Consider the following 23,544-nt stretch of genomic DNA (forward strand, 5'->3'; position numbering starts at 1 on the left):
TAGGGAGTCTCCATTGGTCCACTGCTTCTCAACCTACTGCCCAGTGAAGTGACGTCACTGACGTGCGACACTGCTGGTTAGTGTTTGAACCTGTTTTGAGCAAGTGAAAAGATTTATTTTATTTTTTATTTTATTTTATTTAACTTTATTTTATTTTTTAATGCAAGCAACGAAATCTAACAATAAACAGAAACACAACACACAAAAACAGAAGAGGAAGAAAAGGGGGCATACAGACATTACAAAAGCATAGAAAAGCACACCTTTGTCACCATAAAACATAAAAGGTTTTGAATAATGGATTCACATATAGCAAAAGTTTTGGAGGGCTTTGAGTTTAAACTCTCAGACATGTATTTAAAGGAGGAAAAGAAGGACTTAATATCAGAACAATATAATCTAAAGTTGGGTTTACAGTGAATAGCTCTGGCTTTGTGAATATGAAATTTACCCAAAAGACAGTAACAAAACAGTATACTCAAAATTAACATTTTAGAGTGCACGTCTGAAAGAAAAATAATAGTTCCAGTAAATTGTACAATTTTCTTACAACAAAGGAATAGAAACACAGTAACTTCTGACCAAAAAGACTTAGTTAGTGGACAGTGGCAAAACAAATGTAGAATAGACTCTTCTTCAACATTGCAAAATGAACATGAAGAAGATACATTTTAACAGAATCTACTCAAGAGAAGGTTATAGGGGTAATTTCTATGACTAATTTTTGAAATGGAATTCTTTAATTTTATTTGGAATAAAGAATTTGTGAGGGAAGGTCCATAAGTGAAAAGATTTAATTAATAGAAACGCCCAGAAACTCTTATATAATTTGAACTTGTTTTTGCTGATAGAATGAGACCCACACCCTTCTTTTTCCTTTTTTCCTTTTTTTTTTAATTGTCAATTAATTTTTTCCCCCTTCCTTTCTTTTTTACTTTTATAATTTGCTGTATCAACACTAATGATATGCATTCAGTTACGGAAATGTGCCGTTAAATTATATTATATTGTAATAATGAAATAATAAAAATGATTTAATTAATACGCTTAAAGCTTCTTATACACTATATTGCCAAAAGTATTCGCTCACCTGCCTTGACTCGCATATGAACTTAAGTGACATCCCATTCCTAATCCATAGGGTTCAATATGACGTTGGTCCACCCTTTGCAGCTATAACAGCTTCAACTCTTCTGGGAAGGCTGTCCACAAGGTTTAGGAGTGTGTTTATGGGAATTTTTGACCATTCTTCCAGAAGCACATTTGTGAGGTCACACACTGATGTTGGACGAGAAGGCCTGGCTCTCAGTCTCCGCTCTAATTCATCCCAAAGGTGTTCTATCGGGTTGAGGTCAGGACTCTGTGCAGGCCAGTCAAGTTCATCCACACCAGACTCTGTCATCCATGTCTTTATGGACCTTGCTTTGTGCACTGGTGCACAGTCATGTTGGAAGAGGAAGGGGCCAGCTCCAAACTGTTCCCACAAAGTTGGGAGCATGGAATTGTCCAAAATGTCTTGGTATGCTGAAGCATTCAGAGTTCCTTTCACTGGAACTAAGGGGCCAAGCCCAGCTCCTGAAAAACAACCCCACACCATAATCCCCCCTCCACCAAACTCTACACTTGGCACAATGCAGTCAGACAAGTACCGTTCTCCTGGCAACCGCCAAACCCAGACTCGTCCATCAGATTGCCAGATGGAGAAGCGCGATTCGTCACTCCAGAGAACGCGTCTCCACTGCTGATGTATGTGATGTATGGCTTGGATGCAGCTGCTCGGTCATGGAAACCCATTCCATGAAGCTCTCTGCGCACTGTTCTTGAGCTAACCTGAAGGCCACATGAAGTTTGGAGGTCTGTAGCGATTGACTCTGCAGAAAGTTGGCGACCTCTTCGCACTATGCGCCTCAGCATCCGCTGACCCCGCTCCGTCAGTTTACGTGGCCTGCCACTTCGTGGCTGAGTTGCTGTCGTTCCCAAACACTTCCACGTTCTTATAATACAGCTGACAGTTGACTGTGGAATATTTAGGAGCGAGGAAATTTCACGACTGGATTTGTTGCACAGGTGGCATCCTATCACAGTTCCACGCTGGAATTCACTGAGCTCCTGAGAGCGACCCATTCTTTCACAAATGTTTGTAAAAACAGTCTGCATGCCTAGGTGCTTGATTTTATACACCTGTGGCCATGGAAGTGATTGGAACACCTGATTATGATTATTTGGATGGGTGAGCGAATACTTTTGGCAATATAGTGTATGTTTGGCTATTGTAGTATTGAGTCAAACCTCCTGTTATTAATCTAAAGAGTATTTTAATGAACTGGACAAGTGTATCATTATACCATCATTGGCATCATAGCAAAGCATTATTGTTGCTGAAACAGTAGAGTAGTGCACTAGCAGCACTAAGCTTGTGTGTTCATTTTCATCGTGATGAAATATATACCTTTAAAGTAATGTCATTCACTTTGTGTTTACTCTGATCTCTGTATTAACCCAGACTCTTAATCAGAGTCCTGTATCACCATGTCCACAGGCTCAGGTCAGTCAGATACAGGGTCAGATACAGGCTCAGGTCAGTCAGATACAGGGTCAGGGGCAGCAGGATCAGAGACACATGCACACACTGATCAGGACATGGCCAAGAGAGCTGTTTATTTATATTATAACAATGGCTTCTTGTCAGAGTCAAAAAACTGTCAACTCGAAATAACGCTTTAAATTAGAATTCATTTCTAAACTCTTTATTTTTGTCTGTGTGCTAGAGATAGATCAACATCATTATGGAGTTGCATGCCACCCCAGCACTCTGCTCCTCTAGGAAGAAAGCAATGTCATCCACACCTGCACAAAACAACTGGAACACTTAAGAACCATTTTAGACATATTAAAACTGATTCATTGGGCAATTAAGGCAACTAACTAACGTATACATTGATATCGATTACATGTAGTAGTGTGTAATCGCCCATCTTCTCACTTGCTCAATACATACTAGACGGTCCATTTAATTTATATTGATAATGTTGAATTCACGACATATATTAAGAAGTTTTACTCCATTTTTTAATACCTATGCTTTAGTGACAGGAGAACGCTATTTTCTAGGTCTCTTATGAAAACAGAAAAAAGAGGTCTGGTCTTTAGGGTTTTACATTTATGAATAAAGAACTTCCCAAGTAATAAAATGACATTTACAAGAAAGTCAGCTTTATTATCAGGTAGCAGCGTGCCAAATATAATATCATTTCACGTGAAGGGTGGATGGGCATGTATTCTAGTGACCAACCAATGATGCATATCATCCCAGAAAACTGAAGAGATTTTGCTTTTTAAAATCTTTGCCCTTTTCCATGTATTAAGGTAAAGCCATTATCATCCATCAAATGAGTCACTGACCAAATACCTTTCTGCACCCATTCTTCAATACATATTGACTTTCTTCTATGTAAAATATATCTATTATTCCATATAGGAGTTCTATGTGTAAAGTTATAGTTATATTTAAAGACTCTATATAAGTTTCCAAAATAAAAGTGCCTGCTGGTGAAATGCTGCTAGTTTAACCGGTAATGTGGGAATATGGAAGTCACATTTTAAGAGAAGATCAATACCTCCTAGTTTTTTAAATAAGGCTGTGGGAATGTCAAACACTATTATCATCCCTTATAAAGTGCTTAATCCAACAGATTTTAAATGTGCCATTAATACATTCAATATCTATGACTTGTAATGCTCCATCTACATATTCTTTGAGTCATTCAACCTTTATAATGTAATGTGGCCCTTTTCTCCATAGAAAATCCAGGTTTAATTGGTTGATTGTTTTAGTAGCTTTTTTAGAGATGGATAAAGAAAATGCAGGATAAATGCATCTAGCTAGACTCTCTATTTTAGACAAGTAAGTTCTTCCAAAAATGGATAGATCCCTTTGTGTCTACATACTGAGTTAAGACTTGCATTCTTCAGTTTAACTCCATACATTTAAGTTAGTTTTTGCTGGTAATCATATTTTTTGTAATATAAATGCAAAGATTTGCTCAAGACAGGTTCAAACACTAACCAGCAGTGTCACGCATCAGTGATGTCACTTTGTTGACTGCCTAGAGAAGGGCAGTAGGTTGAGAAACAGTGGACCAATGGAGACTTTTTGGCTTAACAAGGAAAAGGGCAAAGGGTGTAGGGTGTAGAATTACACAAGAGTTAATCTGATGTTCAGGGTTGCCCTCTGGTGGCGGGAAATGTCCCAGATATTCGTGAAAAAACAACTAAAAGCACGTAAGAATAAAAGGTTCTTGATTGGTTGGTGATTTGTTGTAGTATCCACGAAGATTTGGATTCGGCTAACAGTATTAATTAGCCTATAAATACATCTCAATTGCAGAAAAAACTACTGAAAAAATTGGGAGCCAGGAAGAAGAAAAACTGAGAATCTGAGTTTCCAAGTTTAAGTTGTTTCCAAGTTTCAAAGAAAATTCTCATACACACACTAATAAAAATGATTATTATGTAAACATATTACACTAACCCTTCTCCTGTCTGACAAGAGAATAAATAACGTATTGATATTCCAGTGCATCATGTTTCCCTTTCCTCTTGCTTTTCTGATTAGAGAGCTGTAGGGCAGCGTAATTTAGCGATTCAGACTCCTGATCCTGTAATGACACAGAAGAAAGAAACATCAGATTTGTACTGTTAATATTATACTGTGAATCTCTCTCTATCACAGTAAAGCACTTGTTATGTCTGATTCTTTGTGGGAGAGAATTTGGGAAACAAATGTCTATAAGAGTTTCACTCTATGTGCTTCACTTTCTTTGGTTTCTTTGTAACTGAGATCCAATACCTGAAAGCAGTAATAGCTTGAATTTTGCTAAAACAAAATAATATAATGCTAGTTTTGTTTGTTTTGGATGACATGTTTGTCCTTTGTGGCGGCTGTTATTGGTGTCTCTTGTCAAATAAGATGACTATTAATTTCCAGAAACTAATCTGTGCTGTTCGACACATCCAATCTCCTTGTACCATGTAATGTGACATAATTTGCTTTATAGCTCCATTAGGTCCATTTCATAGGTCCATCATGGTGTGGTATGCAATAATTACTTGTCTATTATAGAGGTTTTGTGCAATGCATTGCATGTGTCCACTGATAATGGCCTGGATTAACATTTAGTGAATTTTCAGTTGTACCTTTTTGTTACATAGCACAGTTTTAACCAGGGTAGCCATGCTGTTCACCTTATACATAGTCTGTGGATGTGCCATAGCACAAAGTAACTTAATACCTCAGATTTTTTTTATTGTTAATTAGTCAAAGGCCTTTGTATCTACTATAATGCTTCTAAGTTTATATTTCAAGATTTCACTCTTACCTCATAAACTTTAGCATTAACACCTAAAGTGAAATCACAGAAGAAACATATAGGATCGACTGTTGAGGTATTCATTTTCCATTAGAGGTAAGTTAAATGAATATGTATCAGTAGAACCTTACCTGTTTCTTTTTTTCTGTACTTCTGTATGATGAAGATCAGCATACTGAGAAGAATCATACTCACTGCACCAAACACTACAGTCAGCATGAAAAACACATTCAAGCAGCCACGGTCTTGGACAAAACACATTAAGGAACACAGATTAACAATCAATAACTATAAGCAATAATAATCAAATGAAGCTACACATCTACAGCCCTGACATGGACATATGTGGATTCCAAAGAGCACTTAAACACAACAAACCTGCTGCTTTGTTCATGTCATTGACAAGTGTTTCATTTCCCCCTGAAAAATTACATTAGTATTATAACCTCTATAATTTTAATTAACATTTTAATGCAAATATTTTGTTTGTAAATTTACCTTTCACTTGTAAATAGACTGATTTACAAAATTTCATTTCGGCTTGTTGAATGAAGCTGCAGTAATACAGTCCTGTGTCAGAGACATTTACAGCAGTGATGGAGAGAGAGGTTTTCTTGCCGTGAACTGACATCGTTATTCTCTCACTGTCATTATAGAAGTAGCATTTTTGTGTTTCGCCTGATATTTTAACCTGCTTGCACCCAAGAAGAACTGGAACTGAATCTACCGTGTTTTTGAACCAGAAGCTGTAACCTGTAGTAGCCCCATTGTCCTCAATCCAAATAGTGACATTTTCTCCTGGTTTTGCCTCCAAAGTTGAAGAGCAGATAATGTCAAAGATCAAACCTGCAACAACAAAAAATATTTTATTATATATAAAATTTTAAATTTTAACATATGGCAATCCCATATGAGATTTCACAAGAGTTTCTAAATGGATCTGATCAACTGAAACTTTGTTTTATTAAATAAAATGAATGAAATAAATGTTCAACACAGTAGAATGTAGACTCTCAGTAAGAAATGATTAAATATAAAAACATCTAAACAGCAGAATAAAACAGCTGTTGGGATTTGTTAAATATTATACAACCAAAACAACATTAATTTGTTTTGCTTTAGCTTAAAAAGGTCATTACCACCAAAAAGAGTTCAATATCAGTCATGCTGAGACAATTATAAAGATCCATTTTAAATATGAATAAATTATGTTCTTGCTTTACTTACTCACGGCACAAAGAAACAAAAGCATAATCACAAATGAACCCATTGCTGCTGTGAATCTGGCAAGAGAAAAAAATGAAATGGTCTGTAAGTGAAAGAAATGATGGTTTATGTCTGAGGGGGAGGGAGGTGTGGTACGTGCTGTAAAGACCTACAGGAGGTCTGAATTCAAGTTTGTTCCCTTGTTACACCATGAAATGAGTTGATATAATAATCAACTAATTTATTAATGATATAATAAAGATTAAATTTACAACAGTGCTTATAGATAACAAATTTACCTCTTTTCACTTGTGTTCATGTTCAGCATTGAATGTCTTTGTCATGTCCCTTTCCACGGGGTGGATAATATGAAGCTCATATAAAAGTATACCCTCAGGGCTTTAAGATTGTTTCTGTTTTTCCCTAGCCTACTAGAGGCAATATATTCTGAGAAAAGTTCCAAAAAAACAAAACAAAAAAGAATTGCTTTTTCAGACAAATGTTCTTTAAATCTTTAAACTAAATGGTGATCTCAAACCCATTCCTGACTTATTTTATATATGACTTGCAACCAGAAAATCATTCATTTGTTTACACTGATTGAAAATGTCTGATAAATAGATTAATAAAATGGTCCTGAGCAGGTGATGACCTTAAATAACTGTTAATACAGTACAGAAAATGAACATGTGGTTTTGATACAGGGTGTCAGGTGGACAGGGTAAGCATTGGTGGTGGTACAATGGAAAATAGCAACAGTTTTGTGGATGGAAAACATTCAAAGCACTACATAGAGCATCTTCTGAAATGGACAAATTTTGCAAGTATTCGAAAAAATGACTGTATAAGGGGGACTCAGAATAAGGTGTTCAAAAAAAAATCAATAAAAATGATTGGGTCTTTACCCTTTATGCTAGCGGATACCTTTAACTTTTATATACTTTATAACTTATATATATTATATACACGTGTGTATGTGTAGTCATTTTTCCCCCAAAAAGTAAACCAAGTGAGGTGTTAAAAAATAAGTACACCTTATAATTCAGTTCTGTGTAAAACCACCTTATAGCAGCAATAAAAACGAGGACAGAAAAGGAATGTTTTCTTGACAACGGAAATGAATGTTTGTCCGTGTGGTTTTGGGTGGACAGGGTAAGCCTTAGTGGTACAATTGAAATGGCAGTTTTGTGGTTGGAAACCTTTCAATGTATTATATACTGTCTTGTCTTTGCACCTGTTTGCACCTGCTTGCACACATTTCACTTTATGTAGCTAGGACAAACTTCTTTCCCTAGCTCTGTGTTGATGTTTCTGTTTTGTAATTATATGTTGTATGTCGTCTATGTAGCACCAGGGTCCTGGAGAAACGTTGTTTCATTTCACTATGTACTGCGTCAGCTATATATGGTTGAAATGACAATAAAAGCTTCTTGACTCTCTCTTGACTCTTGATGTCACATACACTATATTGCCAAAAGTATTCGCTCACCCATCCAAATAATCAGAATCAGGTGTTCCAATCACTTCCATGGCCACAGGTGTATAAAATCAAGCACCTAGGCATGCAGACTGTTTTTACAAACATTTGTGAAAGAATGGGTCGCTCTCAGGAGCTCAGTGAATTCCAGCGTGGAACTATGATAGGATGCCACCTGTGCAACAAATCCAGTCGTGAAATTTCCTCGCTCCTAAATATTCCACAGTCAACTGTCAGCTGTATTATAAGAACGTGGAAGTGTTTGGGAACGACAGCAACTCAGCCACGAAGTGGTAGGCCACGTAAACTGACGGAGCGGGGTCAGCGGATGCTGAGGCGCATAGTGCGAAGAGGTCGCCAACTTTCTGCAGAGTCCATCGCTACAGACCTCCAAACTTCATGTGGCCTTCAGATTAGCTCAAGAACAGTGCGCAGAGAGCTTCATGGAATGGGTTTCCATGACCGAGCAGCTGCATCCAAGCCATACATCACCAAGTGCAATGCAAAGCGTCGGATGCAGTGGTGTAAAGCACGCCGCCACTGGACTCTAGAGCAGTGGAGACGCGTTCTCTGGAGTGACGAATCGCGCTTCTCCATCTGGCAATCTGATGGACGAGTCTGGGTTTGGCGGTTGCCAGGAGAACGGTACTTGTCTGACTGCATTGTGCCAAGTGTTTGGTGGAGAGGGGATTATGGTGTGGGGTTGTTTTTCAGGAGCTGGGCTTGGCCCCTTAGTTCCAGTGAAAGGAACTCTGAATGCTTCAGCATACCAAGACATTTTGGACAATTCCATGCTCCCAACTTTGTGGGAACAGTTTGGAGCTGGCCCCTTCCTCTTCCAACATGACTGTGCACCAGTGCACAAAGCAAGGTCCATAAAGACATGGATGACAGAGTCTGGTGTGGATGAACTTGACTGGCCTGCACAGAGTCCTGACCTCAACCCGATAGAACACCTTTGGGATGAATTATAGCGGAGACTGAGAGTCAGACCTTCTCGTCCAACATCAGTGTGTGACCTCACAAATGCGCTTCTGGAAGAATGGTCAAAAATTCCCATAAACACACTCCTAAACCTTGTGGACAGCCTTCCCAGAAGAGTTGAAGCTGTTATAGCTGCAAAGGGTGGACCGACGTCATATTGAACCCTATGGATTAGGAATGGGATGTCACTTAAGTTCATATGCGAGTCAAGGCAGGTGAGCGAATACTTTTGGCAATATAGTGTATATCTGAACAAAAAAAAATGTGGTACATGATGTGGCTGATCTGTAGACGACACTGACATATGGGTGACTCGAAAAAACTGTGTTCAAGGTCAGTCAGTAAAAATGTTACCCGCATACTATATACTGTGTGTGTATATGTGTGTATGTATATGTATATGTATATGTGTGTGTGTGTGTGTGTGTGTGTGTGTGTATATATATATATATATATATATAAAAATGTGCAATTTGCTGTAATAATATATAGTATATTAATCATTTTAAGCCACCTATCTAATATTTTGTCCTGAAGGTGTGCAGTGGTTGTTTGTCCAGCACATCCCACACATGCTTGATCAGGCCAAATCAACACATTATCCAGTTGAATGAGACTGCTGCAACTAGTTCTTCTTCATGTTCTTGTTCTTGTTCTTCTTGTTCTTATTATTGTGCTGTTATTTACACTGGTTTAATGTATAGTGTCGCCCATGGGGCTCATGGTCACACTTTATGCTTCACAAACACCCTTCAGTAAAACAAAAATATGATTACAATAAATCACTTGAGCCATCAATTTATGTTTAAAACATAATAACTAAATATATAAGATCTGCATATATTTGTCCATATGTATCTAACTTTCCAAATGTAATTTCTAAGTCATAAAACAAAAGCAAAGATTCTTTTCTATTAAATATGAAATAAAGAATCATGGATATATCTGTAAACACCTCATGGTGGAGCAACATCTAGAAATGTGAGCAACAATAAACTGTCAAATTATAATGGTAATTAGTATTTAAGCCATTTTGCACCATTGTGTGCATGTCTGAATCTTATGAAAGGTCAATATTAATATTGCTCTGCCCAATCTGTCCCCCTTGTACAAGCAACTTGATATTTGGGGAATAGTGGAACTTTGCATACATGCAAAGACACAGTATAGTAAAAGGAAAACCAGTGTATTTTTGAGTGCTTGAATCTGATTGGTGAGAAAGTGTACTCATTTAAAACACACTATAAAAAAACCCCACTATAACTCTGATCCACCCTGATCTGATTTTCCCTTCCACTCAAACCCATCTTCCTCTTTCTAATGTGTAATTATATTGCTTACTCACTAGTCCATTGTTTTCTTTATGTCCTGTCCTGAGCCTTAACTGCTATTAGAGGACAAATATTATTGTCCTGTGTTTCAGCAGACGGTGTTATGCATGTAATACACACACTCTGTATACACACTAATTCATAACTTAAAGTGTGCCAGCTGGATTTATTCAGCTAAACTGTAAGCTCCTCTAACCATAAAGAGAGGGTAGAAAGCCACGGTGCTTGTGTAGGAACAGAAGAAAAAAAAAGCTTGCTGGCCCATTTACACTGTCATTACAGCTGGAGATGTGAAGACACCTTAAACTCAACCAAGGCGTTGCCACAATGAGGCACACTCCAGGTCAGAAACTCTCTAATTAACAAATTATGGAGTTATATTTTCAGTCAGAAGTAATTATATGAAAAAGAGCCACATGTCCGTATTCAGATTCAGAGATCTGCAACTGAAAATATAAGACTGCTTCAAGCTGACAGGAAGGCTAGGGTAACTCAATCACTCTTTACAGTGGTGGTGAGAAGAAAAGCATATCGGAACGCATCAAACCATTAGGTCAATGAAATACAACGGCAGTAGATCACATCAGCCAAGAACAGGAATCTGACTCTGACTATCTCCTGGAAAGACATCTCCTTTGACGAAAAACGAACCACCTGTCAGCTCGGGACAGTCTAGCCACTCTCCTCAGACCTCTCTCATGATCGAAGTGTTTCCATCCACAGGACGGACATTACTGTATTAGTTTTTTCTGTCTCTCAATTATTTAAACCAGTCATCTGGCACCAACAACCACGGTCAAAGTCAGAGAGATCACACATTTTCCCCCATTCTCATGTGAACATTAACCGAAGCTGTTGATCTGTATCTGCATGATTTTATGCATTATTTTGCTGCCACCTGATTGGCTGATTGAATAATCGTATGAACGAGTAGAGGGATGCAGACTGAAACTGATAACTCGAATTATGATTTCTGTATTATTACATCTGATAAGATGTAATAAGAAGCTTCTTTGACTTTGACATGACCTTAGAGATTAGATAAGAAGCTTCTTTGACTTTGACATGACCTTAGAGATTAATCTGCTGAATAAAAAAACCTGTATGCATTGAGAATTATGAGAGATCAGTCAACACAAGGCACTCCAAGGTTTAGTATTGATTTGGAGTGTTATTTCAATTACATTTTTAAGGCATATCAAATACAGAACACTGTGACTTAATGTGACGGTTTTGAATACAGTTTGTTTTTCACTTCTTTTGTTCTTTTGGCTCATTTTACCTGAAAACACCAAGAGCACATGCAACCGCCTCTTCTCAGGATTCATGATGGAAAACTCAGGAGTTTTCATGATGAAATAAAATGTTATACCACAAAAATGCTTTCTGCCTGTGGATGCATAGATGGACAATATAGTATTAAAAAAAACAGATTTTATCATGCACTAAAAATTATAATCATCACTAATTAGTATTAATAGAACCTAACAGCAACGGATGAACCAAATCTACGACTCTGGTCAGTCTTCAGCCTTAAAACTGAAATGAGTGGACTACAGCAGGCAAGAAAAGCATCAGTCGAAATAAAGAGAGTGCTTAATCACACGGTCACATGATCGTGTAGAACGACTAAAGACACAGAGGTTTAGAATTAGGGGATTAAAAAAAACAAAAAAAACAAACAAAAAAAAAAAAAACAACCTTGAACCCAACACTTGTAAAAAGTCTTTCTTTGGTCAGTCAAAAGGCACAAACAGTGTGATAATGTTACAAAAATGTGACACACTGAAGAATTTCCTCCCTCTCTGTAGGAGTAGCGTGGCTCAGAGCTCGTCCCTCGCCATGCTGTCCAGAGGAGACTGCAGCACGTCTGAGTTCTGAGCCTCCGGGCTGATCTCACCCTCCTCGTGAGTCTTCCGGGAACGTTTTCTATCCCAGTCTGTGCGCACGCTGTCGTTGTCCCACACGGTGGACGTCTCCGTGTCGCTGACGTAGCCCGGCTCACCCGTGTAGTGAGTGGGGAAGATGAGCAGAGGTTCAGCTGAGAACGCCTTCAGGTCTCGGGTCTCAAACTGCTCCATATAGTCCGAGCTGCAAAAGGACAGAAGTATGAGATAAAAAACAGTAGTGTGGGAGAAAAGATAAATCAAATGTTCACAATTTCTCTTAACTCAAATACAGCTGAGCAGACATTTTTATGCTGAAGCTACTAAAAAGAAGACTGGAGCCAAATATAGTTTTTCAGTATCTAAAGTCTTGCTAAAGTGGTTGCCTGACACTGAATATATATGGTATTTTATCCACAAAAACTGGACAAAAGGATCCCACAGTCAGCTAATCCTTCATCTTGAGTCTGAAGCCTCCTTGTCCTCTTCTGTCTAATAAAGTTTTCTAATACAGTTTATCAGTAATCTACCTTCACATTTATTTCCACAGATTTCTCTCAGAAATCCTGTCAGATTAGCACCTTAGCTAGCCATGCAGATAATTAACATCCATAAACACAACTAATTTTATTAAGGATAGAAATGCAGCATAAATCCTGTCAGATTAGCTTTTATTAGCCAAATAGCAAATAGGAAGGAAATTCATAGGAATATGAAATTGTGTCAGATTAGCTCAGCAGAGTGTGAGGTAGCGTTAGCAGTAAAGATTAGAAATATGTACAAATATCATTTTGGTCCTGTCAGGTTAGTTTATGTTAGCTAGATGGCTAAACTTCAGGTTCGAGGATTTAGAACAATCTGACTCTCAGAATTCCTGTTGGATTAGCTCATGTGTGTGTGTGTGTGTGTGTGTGTGTGTGTGTGTGTGTGTGTGTGTGTGTGTGTGTGTTGGTCTTTTCCAGTTTAAAAAAAAAATCCACAGCAGGACCTTAGACATTAGTTTACAATGACTCATCTTTACTGTCCAGTGCAATGCAGCTTTGTGTGTGTGTGTGTGTGTGTGTGTGTGGGAAACTCACACAGGATGTTTATTGAACATGACAGGAAGAAATTCGTCTACAGGCATCATCTTGCTCAGCGGTTCTGCCTTCAGCAGCTTTTTGGCTCCTTGTAATGACATCATGTAGCCCAGCGTCCAATAAGAATAGTCCGCCTCCACCAGGTTGTGTATATTTGGCACAGCTTTCTCCGGATGGTCCACCTGCATCCTCTTTCTCCCAATGTAGCTGAGGTTTAAAAAAAAAAAAAAGGAAACACTTCTTATACAGACAAACCCCCGAGTGCCTGTGAGGTTGTTCTGGAAAAGCGTTCAACTCACATCAGGTCCCAGTCGAGCCCCTCACTCTCCACCTCGCTCATCAGGTTCTTCAGGCGCCGTCTGAAGAAAATCTCGAATCGCAGATCGTCTTCAATCACCAGGGAAGTCTTTAGGCCACGCTCGACAATCTATCGATCGAGAATCCCAACATTTAATCAAATCTTTGCCTTATACAACAGCGTAAACAGACGCTTGGTTTGTGCAGCAGCTTTTTACCTCTTTCCAGATGTTGTAATGAGAGAGGAAGCAGCCCAGCTCTCCTTTTGTTAGAGGACGGCCGTGGTAGGGGTCGCTGTAGCCTGGCAGCATGTGGATCCCCATGCTGTGGATCTCGCTTACATTCATGGCTCTGAGAAAAACATCAGAATCAAAATCAAACGGTGAATTACAGTCAATATTAGCACCTTCTGCTGGTTCAGGAAACATGCCATGAACTCCCATACTCTCTGACTATGTCATGATCTATAAATATGCATCAGTATACAAATTGGACACACCCCATGCCCTCTGAATAAACTGTATGAGCAAGCCAGTTAGCTTTTTATTTATTTATTTATTTATTTATTTATTTATTTTAACAAATCGACATGAATGGGATTTTAGTTGCCCAGCCTGTCAAAGTCTACACAGCCATGAGAACTATTACAGCACACCTGGATTCAGGAATATTCCAGGATCCATGTCATCATCGTCTAAGCTAGCACGTGATCGGTCCAACGCCAAGGCACTTCTTGGTGCCATCACAAATTTTTCGGTTTAATACAGAAGCACTAAGAATAAATATATGGAAATCCAAATTATCTGCTTGGTAACATGCTGTTTTGTGAACATTTTGGAAAAAAACAACGTACTTGCCATCAACAGCAGGCACAATCTTGCAATCGATCCCCTGCAGACGGAGCGCTCTGAGCATGCGCTCCCTCCGATCGGTCCGGCGCTGCAGGTTTATCATAAACACCTGCGCACATTCAACACACACAAGGACACACACGAACACATGGAAAAACACACACACACACGGAAACAACCACGGACAGATACACAGACACACACACAAATCAGTATGCATTTTAGTTCCTGATAGATAGCTAATGGAGTTTTCATGCAGATCTGAAATACACACATCGTACCTCATCAAAGCCAATCTTATCAGGCTGTCTGATGGAGGGGCGGAGATACCTGGAGGGCTTGATAGGGGGATTACGTACTACATGAGGACAGAATTGAGATGATTAGGCAAGCCAAAAACACTTCAGCTACTTGTTAGCCAAAAACACTTCATAAAACAGTATCCATGTTTTAAATAGACAATATTTAAATATATCAAATACAGATTTAAATGAAAAACCTCTGAATTTATAGATTTCTGTAAAATCACTTTGTGACAACATCCGTTATTAAAATCTCTATATAAATAAAACTGAATTGAAAATAAATAAATAAATAAAAATAAATTCCTTTAACAGCACATTCCAAAGTGTTTTATTTCTTATATATTTATATTTTTTTAACAAAATTATTTCTCACACTAATAACTCACAGTTTCATTGCAATTTTTAAAAATCTTGTTTTTTCAGATATTCGAGTGCTACCTTTAGTCAGAAAACTCACCATTGACCTCCAGGACAGAGTGAAGGAAGCTGTCGGTTTCGTCCTGAAGTGTATTGTGGGAGCGCAGGGGAACGGGCAAAAACCCATACGTCTCTTTATTACACACAAACATCTGCACCTCTGGACAAGAAAACAAAAACAAAAATCAGACTTCTGAACATTTACTCAGGGGTTAAAACCTATTGACGTGATCATTATTGATAGAAAGACATGCACTCGCCTGCCATTCGGGCTGAGAAGGCGAACACTATGATGTCATCGAAGGCCCAGCTGTAGTCCTCATGTGGAGGGTGAAATGCCAGGAGTCTGGACGCTTCTTTGCGCAGATCCAGCAGGAAGGTGGAGTGAACCATGGGCACGGCGAAGCAGCCTTTCCTCACCCGCTTGCGTATGGGGATGTACGCAGGCGTGCGCTTATAGTAACCCTTAAAGAACAGAGAATTACGATAAGCTAACTGCAGTGAGGTGGAAAAAAGTCCATGAAAGTTCTATCAAAACTGTCATATAAATGTTGGTGCAATAAACCACTGATAAACAGTATTAATAGTGCTTCACTCTGCATTGATATTCGGGTGCCATCACTAGGTCAAAAGCCCTAAATACCTTCCTGTTCACTACACAGAGCATCATTTAGGAGAAATGCAGACCCTATATAGTTTTACTACTCGCCCTATAGAGCGCCATTTTTAATTTATTTTGATCAACCCAGAAAAATCTGTGCTTTGAGGTTTTTCAAAATATCAAGCAACATAATGTTCATGAAGCCAAAAAAATTAGTTTAGGGATAGATGACAAAAAAAAAAAAAAAAAAATTAAATAATATTAAAATGTAATCTATTTCAAAGAATTTGTTTTAAAAAAATACTGCTCCTGAACATTCTAAAAAAAATATTCAAAAAATACAATTAAAATCATTTAAATTGTTTATTAATTTAAATAAATAAACAAATAAATAAATAAAATAAATTTTTATAAATCGAATCATGGCACACTGAATTACCCTGAAGATTTAGAATTCTGATCCTTTTAAACAAAGGAACAAAATTTTTTATTTTGGCCAACATCTCTGTCATGGTTTTATTAAATGTACAGTAAAAGTCAGTGTTTTAATACACATACACACCTGAGAGGTCATCCCACACCAGAAGTTGGAATAAGCTGCTCGAGACTCCAGCATCGGGGCAACAATGGTCTTATTCTCCTTAATCAGCTTCCACAGCACATCTTGGTCGATCAAGAGATTGTCACAGTCGACCAGCTGAGGGAGGAGACATGAAAAAATGTGGATGTGTGAGATAATGGAGTGAAGGAAAAACATCAAGAACCGGCATATATACAGAATGGTGTGTGTGTGTGTGTGTGTGTGTGTGTGTGTGTGTGCGCGCGCGCGTGCATCCGCATGTTAAATAAAGACTAAAGACACACACCAGTAAATAGTCAGCCCACATTTCTCGAGCTGATTCCAGCGCAGCCTGGCGAAGCTTCATCACGTGAGCGTATCGGAGGTTGGTCCAGTGTTTGGGTCCTTCCTCATCACTGTATGCCCTGATGATGAAGAAATGCAGAAATCAGTACAGAAAAATGATTTAAATAACATTTTATAACATCAAATCAATTGACAAATTCCTCAGTGGCTAAAGGCGTGGCTTATCTGTCGGTCAGGTTCAGTGTAGGAGGCGTGGTCTTTCTGTCTGTAAGGTTTAGTAAAGAAGGTATGGCCTATCTGTCAGGCTAAGTGAAGGAGGTGTGACTTTCTGTATGTCGCTCTCAGTAAAGAAGGTGTGGCCTTTCTGTCGGTCAGGTTTAGTAAAGGAGGCATGGTCTTTCTGTCTGTAAGGTTTAGTAAAGAAGGTATGGCCTATCTGTCTGTCAGGTTTAGTAAAGGAGGAGTGACCTATCTGTCTGTCACTCTCAGTAAAGGAGGTGTGGCCTATCTGTCTCTCACTCTCAGTGAAGGAGATGATGTTAATTTCCACTACACCTAAATACTGCACTATTATGATGAACTGAGAACAAAAACAAACATGGTGCTTAAATCAGCAATTCACGTCATCCCCCATGACCAAGGTATTTACAGGACATTTATCAGTCATTACTCCACAATAAGTGATCCATTGAACAAACCTCGGCTCCTCTTTAGGTCTCCACTCGACGTAGTGGTACAGCTTCTGTACGCTGATGAGCCAGTCTCTGAGCATATACGTCGTGTTGTCTGCATTATGATCGGTCCCAACCCTGTGCAGCACAAAGTTAGACACGTCATGACTCGCATTTGCATCAGCATGAGCACTTTAAGGCTTTGTGAATAGACAGCACTATCTCCGGTGCTGTAATCAGTGCAGACATCAGCATGCTCTTATTCCTTTGTACTGGATGAATTCCTTTATCCTGCATGAAGGCCAGCCTTGGTCTAAAGCACCATTTTTTCCAAGATATTTAAAACTGCAGCTCAGTTTCATCACACAAAGTGGAACATAACTGTGCTTGAAGGGTGAAATGAACCCTTTGAGTTGAGCAACAAAAGCCTCACAGGAGAAGTGAAACCACTTCGTAATCACAAGGGATTTTTACTCTTCCTTTTAAAACTTTTAGCCATTAACTCAAAAATAAAATATAATGTGGCTTGCAGTTACAGGAAAATAACCAACATAGATTATGTAAAGCATCACCTTACAAGACCATGATATACAGTCCTCACCAAAAATATTGAAAAAGCAAGGCCAGTTCATTTGTTTGTGCTTCACACCAAGATGAAAAGAGTGATATGAGATTGGAGAGATTTCATGGATATGAGACTGCTATTAATTCTAGATGTGTTAAACAACATGAAACATTGAACCTTCTGTATTAAAACAACTCATTTTAAAGCAAGCAAAAGTACAAGTCTTAAATTAGTTAAAATGAAATAACTCTTAATATTCGGTTGCAAACTGCATCAAACCTCTCAACTCTCTCCATTTCTTCTTTTGTGATGCTTTTCTCTGTAAATTGGCCACTTTTGAATTCCTTTTGCTGGTCCTATTATCAATAAAAATTAGCAAGAACATTCCAGAAGCACCATGCAAGCTCAAGCCATGATGCTACCACCACCATGTTTCACAGATGAGCTTGTCTTCAGTCTACAGCAAAAACAAATAAACTTGCTGTTCCAATAGTTTTGGAGGGTACTGTAAAATATTGTTACTATGGAAACAACAACAACAAGTAGCAATTTGCTACTAATTTTTCTTTATTAAAGACTGACATCATACCTTTTGTCCATTTAATATTGCATAAACATTTTATATTTTAAAGCGCTGCATTAAGCCACTGACTATGGATCGGAAACATCCCTTTGTTTTCTGGGTTTTTTTTGGTCTTCAAATATATAATAAACTGATTTTAAAAAAAATACATAAATATTATTTTAACTGTAAAATCCTCTCTGAGAGCTTTAACACACAAATTCTACAAACACCTCTTTCATTTCAATCTGGCAACACACCACCGGTCCTGCAGTGTTTATCTCAGCTTTTCTCTAAAATGTAAGCAAGGCAAGGATGTGTGATGTGTTTAAATAACATTTCTAAACAAAACTTTCTTTTGTTTCTACGCACAAATGGCTTTTCATTGACTCTTGAGCCACCTGTGGTGGTAACTGATACCTCTGTCCATTTACTGGCAGGACAAAAAAAAAAAAACAGGACATGAATATACCGGCTTTCAGGGCCTGTAACTGTAACCTGAAAATCTAAGTCTACCTTTAAACTTGCAAGATACAAAAAGTGGTCCTTTCACTATATTATGATGATAGTTGTTCAGCCGGAGGTCACTTATGTCAGGAGCTTTGGGCAACTTTTCTCATTCATTGTTGTGTTTCTTGTCACTATACAGAGCTTTATAAATAATATAAGCTTTAAGAGAAGCGCTGGCTCTAGCTTCTAAAGGGTTGGTTATGTTTGTAAGACGTCTTGTCCACCGGAGTGTCGTCGGCCATCTTGGAAATTCTGTCCTCATTTGTTCCAGTATCAGTGCCTGGTAACCCTGCCCCTCTTCCTCTACATGAGCAAAGCTGCAAACTTTCAGTGTCCAGCATTCTACACTTGGGTTTATTTTCGGTTGTATAACTGCAATATTTTGGTACGTGAACACACTACTCACATTATTTATACAAAATAACATAGAATAGTGTATTTGATCTGGGCTCTTTTTATGAATTAAAGTCTCCAGTGGCAGAACTTTGAGGTATTTTTTTTTAATATGTAAATTTTATACATTAATATCTTCAGGCCTAAGGGGGTTTCAAGTATGTGTCCTGCTGTGTTTTTTTGTTTTAACTTCAAGACAGAGAAAGAGGGAATTTGTTTATAGCTGAAACTAATGTACGTATAAAGAAACAGATAAAAGGTACAAGAGAAAAGAAAAGTTAGTGCTGGTATTGATCTGGTATAAAAAGAATAAAAACACTACAGGACATGTTAAAAATAATAAACTGCAGGGTCTGTTTTCCTAAAACAGCATGCCCCTAGGCGTTCACTAGAACATCAGCATGTTTACATTTATGCTACAATCATTTCACAGGAACGCAGTATCTCCTTCTCTGTGATGATAATCTGATCATTCTGTTCAGTAGAAAGCAAGATGGACAGAGAGTTATCTCATAACAGAGAACACATTTCAGGCAGATTTGCAGTTATTGTGATAGGCAGTGGATCAGCACAGGATCACACAGAAGTTCTGGGGCTGCAGTTTCCACTGAAACACTTTCTCTGAGAAGCTTTTGTACGATTTTCTTTGCTCTGTCCCTTGGGAATATGCAGCTGCAGCTGCTGCTGGACAGATGTTTGCATTCCCTCTGCATTTCCTTTCAGATCTGGGTCCTGGTACCCCGCCGACAGCGGACACTAGTGTAGCAGCAACTAGGCCTCTGTATGTTTATGGACACGTCATTACGCATTCCCCTATACGTATATGGACGTGTCCATTTTGCTTGTCTTTTGTATGTATATGTATATGTGTATATATATATATATATATAAAACAGCGCTGCTGAATTCTTGAATCTGATTGGTCAGAAGGTTAATCCATTTCTATACTTAACTATCGTGTCAGCTGAGGGTATAACCTGATATAGCACAAATGATACACTCAGTGTGAACATAAAGAGGAAATGAAGATAAGGCAGAGGTGAGTTTGAGAATAAATGATGATAAGAGTTAAAAGCAGCCTAGTGTCACAGTTTAATGTTTGGTGCGATTTGAAAAGCTTTAATGCTTAACAGCTCAAATATATTTACAACTTTGGTTGTTCATATTTACGAAAAAATATTAATGTGAACAAAACTTAGGCTTGTATAGTGTATTTATAATTAAATCTATGTTGTTTGAAGAAGGGAAAAAATCTGAATAATATTCTGTATTAAACATTAAAATCCATTTTTATGAGAAAAAGAAAACAATAAAATTATCTATCTATCTATAGAAATATCTATCTATCTATCTATCTATCTATCTAGACAGACAGACTTTAAATGCTGCTTTTTTGCTGGTTTAAGGAGCCTTTTCACATTTGCTTCAAGACTTGCACAGACTTTCATGCCAAATGAAAACATCGTAATCCGAGTTCTACTGAAATTCAGAGAATAGATCTGAAGCCCAGAGTTGGTCATTTTTCCACACATCTTTCCAGCTGTGGGCTGAATAGCATTAAAAGTAATATTTTCCCTCAAGGCAAAAAAAAACAACAACCTCACACACAACCACCTAACATTCAAAGCAGGAAAATATTTTAGAGTGTGAAATAGCAGCGAATAAACTTTGCAGTTTATGTAGTGTGTGTGTTCACCCTGAGGAAACTCATGAGGGGTGTGTGACAGAAGCAGGCCTATACCCGTTCTGCCTGAACCCAAACTAGTACAAACACTACGCATAGCTTCACACATGCAGTGTTTGATTTAATCACCGCAGATGCATTTCAAAGACTTTCAGCTGTTCTCACAGAGTAACGATAGAAATAATTTAATAGCAAGTCATGAGCAAACACATGGATTGTGGTAAAGTAGTGGAGCTGAACACACAGCTATGCTGAATTCTCAAACCTGACTAGTCATAAAGTGTTGATTCATTTCCTATAACAGCAGCGCTGCAAATCACAGCTTTGGATTAAAGAACTTGTTCTGATACGTTAATGCTTTCACATATTGCAGATTGTTTATTAAAGAATCATTTGCGTATTACAGGTCGTTTATTTACGACTAATTTGCATAGTGCAGAATATTTAATAAAAACTAATTTGTATGTTGCAAATTTTATTAAAGGTTCACTTGTATAATACAAATTATTTATCAGAGGCTCATTTACACATTACAGATTACTCATTAGAGACTAGAATTGTTATATATAATGCAGATTATATATTAGAGACCTCATTTGTATATTGGAGATCATTATTATTAGAGACGTCTCATTTGCATATCATATCTTAATGATAGGAAACTCATTTATATATTGCAGAATATATATTAGAGACAAGACTTTTACATAATCACAGATTATTTATTATAAATGAGACTCGGTTGATTAGTTGATTATTAGACACTGACTCTGCAGATTATCTATTAGGGATGAGGCTCATTTACATATCATATGGCAGATTATGTATTAGAGACTCTTTTGCATATTTTAGATTGTTAAGTCAAATTAAGCACAATTAGGATTTTTCACTCGGCTACAAAAGTTTTCCATCCCTGAGGGAATTGTTTTTAATAGTGAATAACTTTTCTATTTAAAGAAATCTGAGAAACACATCTGGGGTTTGATGAATTAGTGTAATCTCATTTGCATATCGCAGATTATTTACTGCAAGTTCATTTGCATATTTCAGTAACACCCGCAGTATACATTATTCATAAGTGCTGTTTCCCAAAACGAGCAACGTGTTGGAAAATAAATGACTTACCAAAGTGCAATGCGGTCCTTCGGATAATTCAAGCGCTCAATGGTTCCGAGGAAATAAGGCAGGGAGTGGGCCGAATTTCGGCAGATGAGAGCAATAACGACCCTCGGAGCCAGAAGAGGAGATTCAGGACTCCAGCGCTCTTCGGGAAAGTAGCCGAGAACCGGGCCGGTAATGTTCAGCAAACACAACAAACACAAAAGAACCGCGAACATCGCCGAGACCCACCTAAAAGTGCCCTTAATACACACTGCCTTGGAGCTAGGAACACTTAGACGTGGTTCATAAAAGCGAAATCAAAGATACAAAGCTGCTTTAAGGAGGTTCGGGTGAAATAGTGTCCGCCGACAGAAATTCAACCCAGCGACAACACCGCAGCCGCTACATGCTTAAAGGGCACGTCACATCCACTATTAAAGGGGAGGACCTTCATAGGGAGGAATTTAATGGCCTCGTCATTTACTGAGAAGAGACATGTGCTGGAATTTTTTCCTTTCCTTTTCTTTTTTTCTGTGAACGAAGGCTAAAAAGGAGTTTAAGAAAGTTACATACAAGATGCATTTTTCCATAACCCCGAAAGTAGCTCTGGCTGCAAGCCAAATCACAGGTTTATATTAATGCGCGTGTTCTGACATGTCCTTTTTTATACACATCAACTTGTACAGCAGACATACATACAGCCATTGTCTATACCTACTTATTCCTAATTAGGGTCACGGGGGTCTGCTGGAGCCTATCCCAACGCACATAGGGTGAAAGGCAGTGGTACACCCTGGACAGGTCATCAGCCAATCACAGGGCCGCATATAGACAGACAACCACACACACAGGCAATTTAGAATTGCCAATCAACCTGATGTACATGTTTTTGGACAGGGAGAACATGCAAACCCCACACAGAAAGGCCCCTGCCTGTTCGAACCCAGGACTCAAACCTAAGACCTTCTTTATGTGAGGCAACAGTGCTAACCACTAGGCCACCGTGCTGCCTGCAGACATACACTATATTGCCAAAAGTATTCGCTCACCTGCCTTGACTCGCATATGAACTTAAGTGACATCCCATTCCTAATCCATAGGGTTCAATATGACGTCGGTCCACCCTTTGCAGCTATAACAGCTTCAACTCTTCTGGGAAGGCTGTCCACAAGGTTTAGGAGTGTGTTTATGGGAATTTTTGACCACTCTTCCAGAAGCGCATTTGTGAGGTCACACACTGATGTTGGACGAGAAGGTCTGACTCTCAGTCTCCGCTCTAATTCATCCCAAAGGTGTTCTATGGGGTTGAGGTCAGGACTTTGTGCAGGCCAGTCAAGTTCATCCACACCAGACTCTGTCATCCATGTCTTTATGGACCTTGCTTTGGTCA

The 23,544-nt window shown here is 38.4% G+C and overlaps 2 protein-coding genes across 3 annotated transcripts; both read right to left on the reverse strand.

The window, feature by feature from the left end:
* Positions 1 to 2,611: 2,611 nt before the first annotated feature.
* LOC131345459 (uncharacterized) lies at positions 2,612 to 6,652 on the reverse strand. Of its 2 annotated transcripts, none has more exons than XM_058378364.1 (6): positions 6,097 to 6,178; positions 5,868 to 5,939; positions 5,748 to 5,789; positions 5,501 to 5,614; positions 5,379 to 5,401; positions 2,612 to 4,658 (listed from the first exon to the last, which is right to left on the reverse strand). In XM_058378364.1, exons 2-6 carry the CDS (start codon positions 5,902 to 5,904, stop codon positions 4,527 to 4,529), a joined length of 348 nt encoding a protein of 115 aa, XP_058234347.1. In that variant the 5' UTR covers positions 5,905 to 5,939; positions 6,097 to 6,178; the 3' UTR covers positions 2,612 to 4,526. The 2 variants fall into 2 exon arrangements, with proteins under 2 accessions (XP_058234347.1, XP_058234346.1); XM_058378363.1 differs by adding an exon at positions 6,597 to 6,652 and having other exon boundaries at positions 2,615 to 4,658; positions 5,868 to 6,215.
* Positions 6,653 to 11,518: 4,866 nt separating this feature from the next.
* Positions 11,519 to 22,550, reverse strand: colgalt1a (collagen beta(1-O)galactosyltransferase 1a). The gene is made up of 12 exons (XM_058378361.1): positions 22,179 to 22,550; positions 17,367 to 17,477; positions 16,670 to 16,787; positions 16,366 to 16,500; positions 15,463 to 15,667; positions 15,243 to 15,362; positions 14,762 to 14,838; positions 14,483 to 14,589; positions 13,848 to 13,980; positions 13,632 to 13,759; positions 13,333 to 13,539; positions 11,519 to 12,458 (listed from the first exon to the last, which is right to left on the reverse strand). The coding sequence occupies exons 1-12, from the start codon at positions 22,388 to 22,390 to the stop codon at positions 12,191 to 12,193; spliced, it is 1,821 nt and encodes a 606-aa protein (XP_058234344.1). The 5' UTR covers positions 22,391 to 22,550; the 3' UTR covers positions 11,519 to 12,190.
* Between the last annotated feature and the right edge of the window lie 994 nt (positions 22,551 to 23,544).

This window comes from Hemibagrus wyckioides, linkage group LG24 (assembly GCF_019097595.1).
Source record: "Hemibagrus wyckioides isolate EC202008001 linkage group LG24, SWU_Hwy_1.0, whole genome shotgun sequence".
Lineage (NCBI taxonomy): Eukaryota > Metazoa > Chordata > Actinopteri > Siluriformes > Bagridae > Hemibagrus > Hemibagrus wyckioides.

Excerpts from the sequence above, each read along its gene's own strand:
- LOC131345459 (XM_058378363.1), bottom strand. The coding sequence starts at position 6,639 with ATGGGTTCATTTGTGATTATGCTTTTGTTTCTTTGTGCCGTGA. Across the intron at positions 5,402-5,500 it reads GTACAGAAAAAAAGAAACAG|GTGTTAATGCTAAAGTTTAT; the intron begins GTAAGGTTCTAC and ends ATTTCACTTTAG. Across the intron at positions 4,659-5,378 it reads TTAATGCTAAAGTTTATGAG|GATCAGGAGTCTGAATCGCT; the intron begins GTAAGAGTGAAA and ends GTGTCATTACAG.
- colgalt1a (XM_058378361.1), bottom strand. The coding sequence starts at position 22,390 with ATGTTCGCGGTTCTTTTGTGTTTGTTGTGTTTGCTGAACATTACCGGC. Across the intron at positions 16,788-17,366 it reads AGACCTAAAGAGGAGCCGAG|GGCATACAGTGATGAGGAAG; the intron begins GTTTGTTCAATG and ends CTTCATCATCAG. Across the intron at positions 16,501-16,669 it reads TGTGGGCTGACTATTTACTG|CTGGTCGACTGTGACAATCT; the intron begins GTGTGTGTCTTT and ends CTCCTCCCTCAG.